The sequence below is a fragment of the Aythya ferina genome, assembly GCF_964211825.1.
Source record: "Aythya ferina genome assembly, chromosome: 14".
In the NCBI taxonomy this organism is placed as follows: Eukaryota; Metazoa; Chordata; class Aves; order Anseriformes; family Anatidae; genus Aythya; species Aythya ferina.
In genome coordinates this window covers 12292026-12306718 of record NC_140312.1, presented here as the reverse complement: position 1 = coordinate 12306718, position 14693 = coordinate 12292026, and the positions used below count along the sequence as shown (strand labels likewise).

The 14693-nt window shown below is 49.6% G+C and overlaps 1 protein-coding gene across 1 annotated transcript; it reads left to right on the top strand.

The window, feature by feature from the left end:
- Nucleotides 1–532: 532 nt before the first annotated feature.
- HDAC3 (histone deacetylase 3) lies at nt 533–14683 on the top strand. The gene is made up of 15 exons (XM_084535918.1): nt 533–672; nt 770–852; nt 5687–5829; nt 7473–7554; nt 8052–8108; nt 8203–8258; nt 10529–10662; nt 10943–11023; nt 11115–11188; nt 11417–11481; nt 11861–11950; nt 12067–12125; nt 12551–12630; nt 13040–13197; nt 13475–14683. Exons 1-15 carry the CDS (start codon nt 618–620, stop codon nt 13542–13544), a joined length of 1287 nt encoding a protein of 428 aa, XP_084392044.1. The 5' UTR covers nt 533–617; the 3' UTR covers nt 13545–14683.
- The last annotated feature ends 10 nt before the right edge of the window (nt 14684–14693 follow it).

The window sequence follows — 14693 nt, the reverse complement described above, 5'->3', positions numbered from 1 at the left end:
CTAGGGGGTAACTGGGGGCAGCTGGGGGGTAATTGGGAATAGCTGGGGGGTAACTGAGGGCAGCTGGGGATAATTGGGAGCAGCTAGGAAGTAATTGGGGGCAGCTGGGGGGTAACTGGGAGTAGCTAGGGGTAACTGGGGGCAGCTGGGGGGTACCTGGGGGCAGCTGGGGGTAATTGGGAGCAGCTGGGGGTAACTAGAAACAGCTGGGGGTAACTGGGAGCAACTGGGAAGCAACTGGGGAGTAACTGGAGGCAGCTGGGAGTAAATGGAAGCAGCTGGGGGATAACTGGGGGTAATTGGGAGATAACTGGGAGCGACTGGTGGCAACTGGGGGGCAGCTGTGGGGTTAACTGGAAACAACTGGGAGATGACTGGAAGCAGGTGGGGGCAACGGGGAGGTAACTGGGGGCAGCTGCGAGCAACTGGAGGGTAACTGGGGGATAAGTGTGAGGTAAGTATGAGGTAACTGGGATGTAACTGGGAGCTAACTGGGGGTTAACTGGCGCTGACTGGGGGGTAGACCCCGCCCCTCGGGCGGGCCGTGCCCCACAGCGCGGCGCGATGACGCAGCGGCGCCATGACGTAGCGGGGCGCGCGCGGCGGCGGCGGCGGCCATGGCGAAAACCGTGGCCTACTTCTACGACCCCGACGTCGGCAACTTCCATTACGGTGCGGGGGGGGGGCGGGCCCGGGAGGGGGCGGCGGGACCCCCGGGAGCCCCGGTGAGCGCCCCCTGACCCCCCCCCTTCTGTCGCTGTGGTTGCAGGAGCCGGGCACCCCATGAAGCCGCACCGCCTGGCGCTCACCCACAGCCTGGTGCTGCACTACGGCCTCTACAAGAAGATGATCGTGAGCGGGGCTGGGGGGCCGTAAATATAAAGAATAATTGATTTTATAATTAGTATAAGCGATATGTTGCTTATAATTGATGTAAACAGTGATTGATGTTTGTAATTGTTGAAAGGGGGAGGGGTGGGGGGAGGTAGGCCCTCCTGGGGGGCGGCCTGTGGCAGGGTGAGGGGCGGTGGGCGCGGGCTGTGGCACAGGGAAAATAAATTCCTGTTTTAATAGGAAAATAAATATTTTTCACGGTGAGGGTGACGGGACGTGGGACAGGTTGCTCAGGGGCTGTGAGGGCTCCTTTGCTGAAGATATCCCAAGCCTGGGTGCGTTCCTGCATGGCCTGGTCCAGGTGTGCCCGCCCCAGCAGGGAGATCGCACCAGGTGGTGTTTCAAGGTGCCCCCCAGTCCCTAAGGCGCTGTTCTGCTGTGTTGCTGTGGGATGGCAGCCTCCTGTGCAGCCTCTGCTCACAGTGCTCTGACTGGGGCTGGAGCGGCAACGCTGGACCTGAAGCACCCATGGCTGCAGCTGCTTGGCCAGCACTGTGTGAGCGTAACTGGTGAAGCTGAAAAAAGCTCCTCAGGAGGCTAGCCGGTTCATCTCGGTGCCCAAATGGGGTTCATTAACCCTGTCTTATACCTAGTAAGCAATATTCACAGTCCTTACTGACCACCCAATTCCCCCAGTCTAGGCCAGTGCATTCCTGGTGTCACTGTTAGAAAGATGGTCTCTTCTTGAACTCTGACCTGATAAAACATGGTTAGTATTTAGTGATGACCAGAAAGAAAACTTAAATCTTCACATGTTTGAAGAACAAGATTAGTTTGGGAATAATAGAATATCAGGACAAATATGTGGTACCGCTGTTGTGCACTACTTTATTTCACTAGTGCGAGGGGAGATGAACTGAGCCCCTTCCCTTCCAAAGCCCTGTTCCTCTTGCTGCCCACTCTTCCAGCATGGGGCATGCAACGTAGCACCTCGCAGTACCAAGGCAGGGCTGGTGAGAGGCACGTGCCTGCCCTTTACTTCTGAGATGGCTGCTGCACGCTTTGACCTGCAGAATTTGACGTCTGCAGCTGCTGCGTGCTTTGGGGCAGCTTATTCTCAGCTTCAGTACTGCAGGATGGCTTCTGGACTGCTTTGGGACAGGATTCCTGTGACAGGCAGCACAGTTCCAGCTCCCAGGTCACGGTGTCTGTGTGTGAGGCCAGGTCTGAGCGCTGCCTGCTGTCCCCAGAGCCTGAAATCTGCCTGATGTGCCCTGGGGAAGGACCGTGCTGCAGCTCCAGGCCCATCTGTCTGTGTGTGTGGTGTCCTCTCAGGGGAATTACCTCATTAAAAGGAGCGAAGAGCACTTCTGTCACTGGCATCATCACTCATGGTTAGCACACAGGGTGTAAAACCAGGGGTGTTGCTCCTTCCCCTCTGTTCCTGCACCCCAGCAGCGTTCCTTGCAAAGTCTCTGGGACGCTCCAGATTCCTGTGTTGCTGGTGTCTGAGCTGGGTGACCAGGGGATTACGCTGATACAGGCATTCTCAAAATGATTGTAGGCAATTACAAGTCACTGATAAAGCAAAAATAATCAGGACTTACTCTAGAGTTGTGAAGAAGAAAGCCTGGTCAGGCTCCGGGATGTGTTCTCACGTTTGCAGCCTGCTTTAGGGGCAGCTCGTGAGCTGCTGTAAAAACCCCATGGCTGCGCGTTTCTTTGCCACTGCTCTGTGCAAGCAGCAGTCTCCAGCTAGGCCAGGCAGCTCCCAGGTTCCCTCATCCCCAGCATCAGAAGCTAAGCACCACTAGCCAGCTCCCACTGTGCTTTCAGGGACCTGTCTGCATATTTAGCTATGACTGCAGAGCAGGGCTGTCCTTAAGGGACGCTGGCCAAGCTCTTGAGAATCGGGTGATGTTGGATCGAAGCTGTGTTACTGTGAGCACAAGAGAGCAGTGGAGATCCTGGCACATCGCACTCCGGCATGTTTGCAGTGTCTTCTGCAGGATATGAGGCAGGGCACAGTGCAAAATTCTTGCAGGTATGATAGCAATGAAGTTTTCCTGCTCTTTTTTTTTTTTTTCGTGGCAAAGTGTGAGCAGCCAAACCAATATCAGTGCCTGGCACTTGGAGCAGGCTCAAATTCAAGCTCCTCCATTCTCTATGCTGAGAGACCTGGCAGGAAACAGAAAATGAGCTGTCCCCAGTTTAACACACAATACCAGTTTTTAAAAGGGCATGTTAAAATGGATCAGTGAAACTGTTCCTTGATGCAATATGTGAAATTAATTTGGTATGCTTAAACTTTTTTTTTTTTAAACCTCTCTGTTGGAATTTATACAATTCCAGTAGCTTGATATCTGGTAACATAAATCCTTTGGATTTTATGGCTGCCCTCATAGGAGCTTTTACAGGTGTAGTAACCCGTGGCTGCTGAGTATTGTGCCCTCTGTAGGGTCCAGCCTGGTGCGAGATGATTTCCCGGTGCCTGCTGGCTGAAGTAAAAGCATTGGGAAGCCAGTCCCTGCTTCGTGCACTGGCAGGATGCAGCACCTTCTGTATTTAGCTTTCCCTGTCTTGCTTTCCGATCCTTTGTGTCCCCTGTCCTATCTGATCTCTTCCCAGCTCCTGGCCCTTGTCACCCAACTTGCCTTTCCCTTTGATTTTCTTGTCCCCCTCTCCTGCCCAGCTCTCCTGCTGGTCTTCTTTCTCTTTCCAACCTCGGATACTTCTGTCTGTTCCCCCTTTACTTTTTCTTTTCTTCTCAGATGCATCTCTGCCTTTTAATCAAACTGCTCTCTCCTGTCTTGCCTGGGTACCAACACTTGAGACCACTGAAACAACAGAAAATCGCCCCATTCCTGCTGTGCTCCCAAGGGAGATCTGGCTGGAGTGCACTCAGAGAATTGCACTCAGAATTTAGCTTTCAAATGTTTGCTGCAAATGTATGAACATGTATGAGTAGCTTCTTTAAAGTTTTTTTTCCTGCAGAAATGACAGAAAGCATGTTCAGTCATGGCACTGCTGTGTCAGGTCCCTGTCTGGATGAGGCAGTAGGCAGGGCTGTGCACTTCGATGTGTTTTTAGCCTTGAAAAGGTTTTTTTTGGTTATATTTTCCACAAAATGTCATCACGAAGCTGCAAACCGCAGAGGAAACTTCATCCTGAGCAGTCAGCAGCTGGCAGAGTGACAAGCAAATAAAAACAGGGGATTATTGGCCGGCTGTGCCTATAAAAGGCCCTGTTGACTTCGTGTTCTGGTTGCATCATTATCTGCCTTCTCCAAGCAAGAGGCTGCTGTTTTGTCGAGGTAGCTGAAGTGGGGTTTGCCTCTTCCCAGCTTATTTATGGCTGTGGTGAACAGATCCTTAGGGCTCAGCGTTGCTGAAGGACAGACAGTGTCTGCCCAGCTGCGTATCTTCCCTGCTCCTCAGCTGCTTGTTCTTGCTGCCTTGTGCCACATCTGGGTCCCTGCGAGAGCTGCTGTGACCTGGTCACTCGGCAGAAGCAGGGGAGCCCGGTGCTGAGCTGCCGGAGTGGGGTGCTGAGCACCAGGGCCTGCCCCAGAAACTGTGTGGGATCCTGTGGGTGATGGGCACGGAGGGGAAGGAGTCAGCTTTCTCCTGCTGCCAGCAGCTGAGTCAGGCTTGAAGCTTTCCGTCTTGTTTTTATTCCCCCCCTCCCTTTTCTGCTTTGAATTCCACGTCCCTGCTTTTCCTTGCCCAAGAGAGCCTCTTGATACCCCGTGAGGGTGGCTTCTTTTCCGTGGCGATTCTTCAGTGTTGCTTTTGGTCCTGCTGGAGCTGGTGTCTCGGGGAGGGTCTGGCCTCCACCTTCAGCTGCTGCAGTGTCATCCTGTCCTCCTTGTCCCAGGCAGCAGCCTCTGAGAAACACCAAACCCTGCACATTTGTCTGGAAAGCAGCGTGCTGCACAGGTCAGTACAGTTGTGCACTACAGGAGATGTTACGTGGCTTAGGCTCTATTTTCCCTCCGAAAATCAGCAGGTCTCTGCGGGGTCCTGCATAGCACAGGGAGCAGGCGTGCTGTGGGAGTTGCCCTGACACATTTTCCCTCTGGAGACAAGCTCGTTTCATATTATTTTCATCTTCCCACTGTTCTATTAAGTGCACAGTTTAATTAAGACAAGTTGTGAAACACCGAAGATCTCTTATTGATTTCAGTGTAGCTTTAATTTCCTCTTACGGGGTACGTGGTGTTGACTTTTAACTTCCTGGATGTTGAGGTATGTGTGGTAAGTGCCAAACTGGCAAGCGCGTGTTGTCACGAGAACTTCAGTTTGAATCCACCCAGCTCCATGGTTGTTTCTTGCTGACTTTCCAAAGGAAACAAAGCTTATGCGTATGTTCCATCTATCCCTGAGCCTGCTGCAAACAACTTCTGAACTCACCAGCCTGCTGCAGGCTGATCCGATGGAGGGACAGAAACCCCTCTTACATCAAGGTGGTTTGGGTTTGGTGACAGATGAGGGACTAGTGCTCCCCAGTGAAGAAAAATCTCAAGTTTAGAGTCAGCTGTTTCCTTTTGCTAGCTGGCAAGCCGTGGGCTGGGGGGGATGTTGGTGAAAAGAAGGGATCTGAGTGTAAGGGAAAAGCTGCAGTTGTTACAGGAGGCAGGAGACGCTCTCATGGCCAGAAGATAGACATCAGTAGGCAAACAGGCTTTGTGGAGCAGCTTGCTGCATTTAAATAAACATGAATGTCAGGAAGCCAGTGTGCTGGCCCACTTCTAGATACACCTCGTGCGGGTCATTTGTCAGCCTGGGACTTCTTGCGGCCAAAGCAAGCACAGCTTTGAATGGGAAATAAGTCTTGTCTTTCTGTCTTGAAGGTTTTCAAGCCGTACCAGGCATCCCAGCACGACATGTGCCGGTTCCACTCCGAGGACTACATAGACTTCCTGCAGAGAGTGAGTCCCAACAACATGCAGGGGTTCACCAAGAGCCTCAACGCCTTCAACGTGGGCGATGACTGGTGAGTGCTCTGTGCCTCCTGAGAACCGGGACCAGAAAGGCTGAAGTGATCCTGCTGGGTTTATGTCCGCAGAGCTCTGATAGCATGTGCTGGTTTTTATTTTCTTTAAACAGATCGAGCTGCATGCCCCTCCTGAGTATATCAGATTATCAGAACCTCCTTAATTCATTTCCCTTCTCTTTGGATCTTGCTGTCCATCTTTTTGGATTTATATTTACACTAAACATGTTGAGTTAGAGACTGTATGTCTGCTTGTTCTTGCAGAACCTCCAGTTCTCCTCGAGCATGCTATTTTTTTAAATAATTGCCTCTCTTTTCATCTACCTTTATATGTGCATGTTAAATTCAAGGCAGCTCTGAGAGCCTGATTTTCAGGTAGGACAGAGGAGAGTTTCAAGCTTCTGTACAAAACCACATGAGATCTTGCTGAGAATATTCAATCCAGCCTTTCATGTTCATAAGAGATGAAACTTGAAAGAAAAGTGTGGACGGGCTCTCTGGGTGACTGAGGAAGCAGACAGGTTGAGGAAAATAATGTCTGTCTGAGAATAGGATTGTTCTTTGTATTTTTTAGAAGGCAAAGCTCTAAGTACAAGCACAAGAGGAGTTATGTTACATAGAGAACAGTGTTGTCCCAAAAAAGTATCAGTATAGCCTGGTTTTTAATATTTAGGCTGGAATTGGAAGACTGTTCTGTAATGTCACTGCTCTGATGATCAGAAACCATCTTATCAGAATAGAGGAGGAAAAAAACAACACCACAGTTCTTAAGCCGTTGCTTGTCCATGACTGGTTTTAAACTAAATGGTTTTAAACCAATGGTTTTAGTTTCATTTTAGTTTTAAATGAAGAGAGGAGATTTAGATTAGAGGTCGGAAGGAAACTTTTCACTCAGAGGGTGGTGAGGCACTGAAACAGAGGGGCTGTGGATGCCCCGTCCCTGGAGGTGTTCAAGGCCAGGTTAGATGAGGCCCTGGGCAACCTGATCTGGGGGGTGGCATCCCTGCCTGTGGCAGGGGGTTGGCACGGGGTGATCTGTGAGGTCCTTTCCAACCCAGGCCGTTCTACAAATGACGTTTGTAACATGCTGCCTGTGAGGGGGTGACGCAGGGTCTCAGTGTCCTCTGTTTCTATGCTCTCCCAGAGATCCTGGTGCCTGGGCTGGCTCTGCATGTGGGTTGGTTGTGCCTCAGCTTTGTCCTAAGAGCAGTGTTTGGCTCTGCAGCGTTGTGCCTGATGTGCAGGGAGGCTGAGGGGGCCTGTGGGGACATGGTGTGGGAGTGATTCTCCTTCCTCCCGTGTCATGTCCTAGTTCCAGGCACACGTCCATGGACCCTGACGTGTGTTGTGGGCAGGGGAAGCGTTTTCTGTGCTGGCTTGGAAGCTTTGGTAATCATTATCAGATTCACTAAGTTTGCCATTGTGTTTGCAGTCAGATTTCTACCTGCTGGTACTCCGTGTTATAAGCAGGGTCAGAATGATCCCAAATTAACCTTGTCACGGAGAGTGAGTTTTGCTATTGATCAAGTAATGTCCCTAGACAATTTTATTCCTGGCTTTGCTCTGGAAAAACTGGGAGGAATGAAGTGTTCTTTGTTTGAATCATAATTTTTGTGTGTGTCTTTTTTTCTTTTTTTTTCCAGCCCAGTGTTTCCAGGTCTCTTTGAATTTTGCTCTCGCTATACTGGAGCCTCCCTGCAGGGAGCAACGCAGCTGAACAACAAGGTAACTGAGCTGATGGGCTTGCCTTTGAAACACAGGTAAAGCTAACTGGTTATCAGCTTAAGGATAGCCCCATGGATGTGTTTTGTATAACACCATAGTAAGCACTGCTGTGTTGCAGCATAAATTCTTAGCACTGCAGGACTGTGGAGTTTGAGACCATTCCTGTACTGTCAGAAGCAGCCTTTTGGTAGATGTTTAATCCTGAGGGAGCCACAGGTCATTAATACTACAGGATTATAGTCACAAAGTACTCTCAGCAATGTAGAACAACAAACCTGGGATCTTCAGTGAACCCAACTAATTTGGCATGGATGTGTTGTAACAGTGGGCTAATGAGCAAGATGAAGCTTTGGAAAAGCCTCCATAGGTAGAGGAAGGGGTAAAAAGGTGTGTGTGGGACACAGCGCTGTGCTGGCTGAAGTCCCTTTTGACTGGGGAAGTGGGTGCAAGGTGGTTGTTACCATGCTGTCATCTCTAACTTATTTTTCCTTCCTTAGATCTGTGATATTGCGATAAACTGGGCAGGGGGCCTGCATCATGCCAAAAAGTTTGAGGTAATGAGGTGAATCTGCACCCAGCTCTGTCTTTTTGAGTCTGTGTTCTGGGCTGATCCTGTTCTAATGTGAATTGGATTTCTTTGTATTGCAGGCTTCTGGGTTTTGTTACGTCAATGACATAGTTATTGGCATCCTGGAGCTGCTCAAGTAAGGACATGGGGCACGTGCAGTACTGCTGGGGATGGTGCTTTCCTGCTCTTCTCTGCTGAATCTCTCTCCTTGTCTGTCTGGTGGCTGTGTCTTTCTAGAGTCCAGGGAGGCCAACAGCTTGATCTCTTGTCCTGATCCCTTCTTTAGGCACAAGAAGGGGTCTTGAGAATTGGAATATCTGACTCCAGTTTTGTTGTATGTTGCTCAAGTGATATGGGAAAAGTTAAACTTTGTTACTCTTTAACAATCTGTGAAATATCCATTCCAGGGTCTCCTGAATCAGGGTTTTTGTCACAGTGAGCCTTTTGTAGGTAAATGTGGAGTGTGGCTTACTGGAGACAGAATAAAATGGCCTGCATCTGTCTTGATTTGCTTGACTGGCTTAAGAGCCAGGACTTGGGCAACATGTGTTTGATCAAAGGACACTTGCTGTGTGTAGAAAACTTCTTTTGTTGTTCTCAGAAATCAAAAATTTGAATGAGAGGAAAAGGTACCAAAATACTTTGAATTCCTTGGCTTAGTCTGTAAAGTTTTTTTATACTTTCAAATACCCTGTTTATTGCTGAATATGAAACAAGATGCTATGGAATTTAAAAAGAAAAAGTTCTTTTTAGGGTTGACTGGAGAATAGGTATGTGACCGGTGGCAAGCTTACTTGTTTGCAAAGTCAGATTTATGGAATGTACTGGCATTTCTTCTACCTCCTTCCTCTCTGCCAGTCTTCCCTATTTTGTTTTTGGAACCTCAGGTCTTTACAGTTTATCTACAGACCTATTTTCTAGTCTCACATGAGTCCTATTTATTGGAGGCATCAAATATAGCCCAGTTACCCCTCATGGGAGGTTATGATATATCTATTCTCTTGTTTCCTGTTCTGGTGAACCATTTCCGCAGGAGGTGGTTGCATGCTTGAGTTTGCTGCCCTGTGGTCCCTCTGCTCTTAGGAGGTCCCTTCTTCCATTTACCAGGGTGTGAAGGCTGGGTGCTTGCAGCCTCTTTTTCTCTTAGCCATCATTTGTCTCTAGGGATAAATCTGGACAATTTATATGGTTTGTGTCTCTGGGAGGCTGTAATGAGGTACTGATTTGCTAATCAGCATGGCTCAGTGCCATCAGCCAGCATGATTAGGTCACTGCAGATACACTGAATGCCATGCTTCCAGTGGACAGATGGCATGAGCCACATGCTCCTCCTCTCTGTTTCAGTGTTGTCTTGCTCTCTTGGATCTCTCTCTGTAGGGTTTTGGCATGGATGTCAAATTCCCTGCTCTTTGGGGATCAGATGCAGCGTTTCCTAAGGACACATTGCAGAAGTTCTCTGCAGCTGAGCAGGCAGCTCTAGATATGGTGGGCAGGGCATGGCTTTAGGGCCCTGTCTCCAGTGCTGTCACCTGCATGTCACCTTTGACCATTACACCAACTCTATTACTTGTGGTGATCTCCCTTTCTTCATTCCCTGTCTGTGACCCAGACAGCTTCTCCTCCAGTAAACATCATGCCTGCAATACCTGTTTGGATGGCTGAGCCAAAGGAGCCTGGTTAAGTCCAGTTACCCTTCTTTCCCCTTCTGTCTGAACATCCGTTCTGACTTGCGCTGTGCTCAGTGCTTCTCTCACCCCTGTAGTTGTTGATCAACCTCTCACCATCCTCACAGTGTTGCCCCAGGGCTGATCCCTACCCTTTGAGGGTGACAGGGCTCTGCCTGGACTTCCACGGCCAGCAGGAGCTGTGCCCCAGGCTCCTGCTCCTTGTTCAGAGCAAGGCAGTCTCTGCAGTCCACCCCGGTGGTGTTGGTGCAGTGAGGCATTAAGCACTCCTTGGCTAGCTTAACATTCAGTTCCAGATACGGTTAAATATTTTTGGAGCTCTTAAAGATTAACTAGCTGGAAAATTGTTTGCAGGGAGGGGACACACACACATACACAAAAAAAAAAAAAAAGAAGAGCTTTCTAACCCCATATGTTTTAAATAGATTTTATGTGGTTTCTAAGATATCTGTGGCTCTATCTGAAAACCTTCCGTGCTATCTTTTTTGAAGCATATCAGAAGAAAATGTTTTACTGGGTGTGTGTTTAAGTGGACACTATACAAATGTAACATGTAAAGCTGTTTGATACACCTGGGGTGGGACAAATGAGCTCTAGCAAGTGGGCTTGCAGGTAAACTTCAGCAGTGATTTTCTGAGCTCTAAGTGATACTAAGCCTTGTGGGTAGGAGTGTGGTTGGGTGCAGAGCAGACAATAATGCTGCTTTTCCTCCTGTTTGTAGATACCACCCACGTGTCCTGTATATTGATATTGATATCCATCACGGAGATGGTGTGCAGGAGGCCTTCTACTTGACGGACCGTGTCATGACAGTGTCGTTCCATAAATATGGGAACTACTTCTTCCCTGGCACAGGTATGCAGTTTCCTTTATAACATGAACCCGGCCTTGTTTCAGGGTCCTTCAGAGGTGCTGCTGGAGTCTGGAGGTGTAAAATCACAAAATGGCAACTGCAGGGAGCAAAGGAGGAAGAAAAGGCATGGAGGAGCAAGTAGAGAGGAACAGAACTAAAGCTGCCTCTAAGAAAGGGGGATCCTAGCTAGGGTATCAGAGGTCTCAGCCCAGACCAGATCTGGTGTTCCAACACCTCTGGAGTCTTGGAGCAGTTGTGACTCTCCTGTCTTTCCTTGGCCAGGGGACATGTATGAAGTTGGTGCAGAGAGCGGCCGCTATTACTGTCTCAACGTGCCGCTACGGGATGGCATCGATGACCAAAGTACGTAGGTGTCCCCTGCCTTTCCCCCTTGCCCAGATAGGTGCTGGTCCTTCTCTCCAGAGCCATGACAAACCTGTCTTTCTCTCCAAAGGTTATAAACACCTCTTCCAGCCAGTCATTAACCAGGTGGTAGATTACTATCAGCCCACCTGCATAGTGCTGCAGGTAAGAAACTGAGCCTCTGTGCATATGTACCTCCCTGTACAGAGGCTGTAGGTTGGTGGGGCATTTCTTGATTGGGTTACCCGCTGTTCACAGGGGTCGGGGGCAGCGTGTCCTAGCCGAGCTGCTGTCTGTCCCTCTGGTGAATGCAGGTGGCAGAGGGGTAGGATGGTGATGTAGAAAGCAGTGGTTACGTAGCCAAAATTCAGCTGTTCTTTTTCTCTTCCCCAGTGTGGTGCTGATTCTCTGGGTTGCGACCGTTTGGGTTGTTTTAACCTCAGTATAAGAGGGCATGGGTAAGTACAGCAGGGCTGGGGCACAGCCGTTAGCTGAAAGACTGTCCTTTAGTCTGAAGGGCTGCAGAGTGTCCTCTGCTGTGAGACCTTGACTTTGGCCTTCAGCCACACCAACAGTTTTTGGGGTTTGTTGGTTTGTGTGGGTTCTTCTGTCTTTTTCTTTTTTTAAACCCTTGTGTGATGGGAGGGGTTCTCAGAATGGGACTCTGACCAAGAGCAGCAGTTCACAGAGTAGCACCTGGCTCAGTTTCCCAGGGTAGGAGCCCTGAGTCCTAGGTGTGTCACATGAGCCGTGGTGGTGTTTGAGCACACAGTGACACTTCTGATGTGACCACGTGCTGCAATTAGCAGCTCAGACGTGTTTGTTTGGGATTTTTAGGGAATGCGTGGAGTATGTGAAGAGCTTCAACATCCCCTTACTGGTACTGGGAGGAGGCGGTTACACGGTCCGCAACGTGGCACGGTGCTGGTGAGTCTTTTCCATCCTAGTTGAAGGTCACAGGTTAAGCAGTCGCTGTGGTCTTTGCCCCTGCATGCACTGTGTAGCTTTCTGTGGGCTGAGCCCCTGTTATTTCATGTTTTTAGGACTTATGAAACGTCGTTGCTTGTAGATGAAGCAATTAGTGAAGAGCTCCCATACAGTGGTAAGTTAGAGTTCCTGTATTTTCTCCACTCGTTGAGCTGAAGTATGTCATATCAGATAAAAAAAAAAAAAAAAAATAGCACTTCTGCATTGACCACAGATAAGCAGGGCCAAAGTGACAGCGCTTCCTGATCTCAGAGATAACCCTGGTTCCCTTCTACCTCCTGCTCGTAGGCTTTGCTGGGCAGGCACACCCTGACTGTGTGATGTGTTATTTAATGTGGTTCACTTCCTCTTGGGTGATCTGAGTGTTACTCTTGCTGACTCTGCAAGGAATGGTATGGAACAGCTGCAGAGCTGTACGTCGCTGTGGTTTTTAGAGTCTGGTCACCTCTGGCATGGTGGGGAAGTGAGTTCAGCTGCTCTGCAGCTGGTGGCTGGCTCCCTTGCCTCTGTGCTTTAACCATTGTGCTTGTGCTATTGCAGAGTACTTTGAATACTTCGCTCCAGACTTCACCCTTCACCCTGATGTCAGTACGAGGATTGAAAACCAGAACTCCAGGCAGGTGAGTGCTCGCAGCCTCGCTGCGGTGTCCAGCTGTGTAACCCCAAAAACCCTGCAGCTGATGCTTTTGTGAAACCACTTGGGACCCAGGCAAAGGATTGTTGTGGGAGCAGAAAGCTGACAAAGAGCAAGCACAGCCTTTCCTCTTGGATGTCAGAAAGTCTCAAAGGGATAATAGTATTTGAGAATATGGTTGGATTGTCTTACTGTTTTCTAAGTGCAGGAGCCTCAGTGATTGAATTAACCCTCTTACCTTCTCTGCTCTGATAAATAGTTCTTTTTTGTTAAATGCATTTCTCATGGCCACCACATAGGTGGTGCAGGCAGATTGTAGTGCTAACAGCTGTAGCTCTGTCTGTGCAAAGTACCAGATCTGACAATGATGATCCTTCTCTGTTTTCTCTAAGTAGTACTTGGATCAGATCAGGCAGACGATATTTGAGAATCTGAAGATGTTGAACCATGCTCCCAGCGTGCAGATCCACGATGTCCCTTCTGACTTGCTCAGCTACGATCGCACAGATGAGCCTGATCCAGAGGAAAGAGGCTCTGAGGAAAACTACAGCAGGTATCAACTCTTGTTCTGGAGAAACGGGCTTCCCTTTCAGTCCCTGCTGGGATGGGTAGGGTACGTAGTGGAGACCATTTCCTGGAACAGATACAAACTCACTTTTGAGTCTGCTTTTTATCCAGGGATCCTCTCTGTAAATGTGTGGTCTCCTCACAAAACAGTTCTTGAGATATTTGGGTGCAAGGCATCTTCTGACGTGCAGTGAGACCTGTGGGCATTCTTTGTCCCAAGGGTGCCAGGGCTCTTCACTAATGATGATTGTCTCTTCCCCCAGGCCTGAAGCTGCCAACGAGTTTTATGATGGTGACCACGATAACGACAAAGAGAGCGATGTCGAGATCTGAGGGCTCTGGTGTGGGACTCTGGACTGTGGGGGGGACCCACCTTGATGCTTGGTGCAGTTAACTGGGCTGCACGGGTGCCAGCGAGCCCTCCCTTTGTATTTGGTTGCAAGCGGTGGCAGCAGAAACAGCACCACTGCAGACTTCTGCTGTCTGCAAGGCAGAGAGCAGTGAAATGTGTTCCTTACTTTCCACCACACGTCACGGTTCCAACTGTCACCGCTCGGGGAAATGGAAACTCAAGTAGTGCTCAGATCTGTGCCGTGTGCCCGCTGGCAGCCACGCAGCTGCTGAGCCTGACCTGCACCGGCCCAGTCAGCTCCTGTAACTCTGTGCGGGCTTCTGCCAGAAGGTGGGAGCTGGAGCTTGTGCCTCAACATCTGCCTCTCGTCAGCAACACACCTGCCGCGTCCCAGTCTCCCCAGCCCTCTGCTCAGGTACCCAGTCAGTTGTCCTCTGAAGCCTGCGCTGAGGCTTGCTTCCCCATCCCCTTTCTGACCATCTGATGCTCCACAGCTCAAGGAAAACCGTTCAAGAAGACAAGGCCAGTTCTGGGGTAGGGGTCAGGAGCATGACTGGAGCAGGGAGCAGCTTGCTGGAGCAAGGTGGAAGAATGTATGCAGAGCGTAGTCTTGTTTGTTTCCCCCCCCATACTCAGTTTTGCGTTCACAAATGAGTACTGCAACACTTTGCCAAGCTGGACCTAACTCCCCCATTTTCCTCATTCTGTGAGAGGCTAAAATCACTGTGGAACAGCAGTTTGGTTGCCAAGGTCAGTACACGGTGCGTCTTGCACCTCTAACACAGCTTCCAGCTGTTTTCCAAATTCACGCGTGGCCCTTCTGTGTGTTTGCAAGAGATTTGGAGCCCAAGCCACTCCCTCGTGACTGCCCAGGAGATGTCACTCTGCTCGTGGGTGAGGGAAGCTGCCTACTGCAGGTCCTGTCATCTTGCCTTCACACAGCAGAGATTTCCCAAATCCCAGACTGCTGCTGCTCCTTCTCCTGTGTTGTCACCTGGTCCTGTCATGGTTTGGAGGGTGCTGTTTGGGGAGAGGGGATGGGTTTAGCCTCTTATTGTGCATACTGTTGTTTGTTTACTGATGTCTTTAAACATTAAATGAAGAGGCAGTATTTTTCTTACCTGACCTGT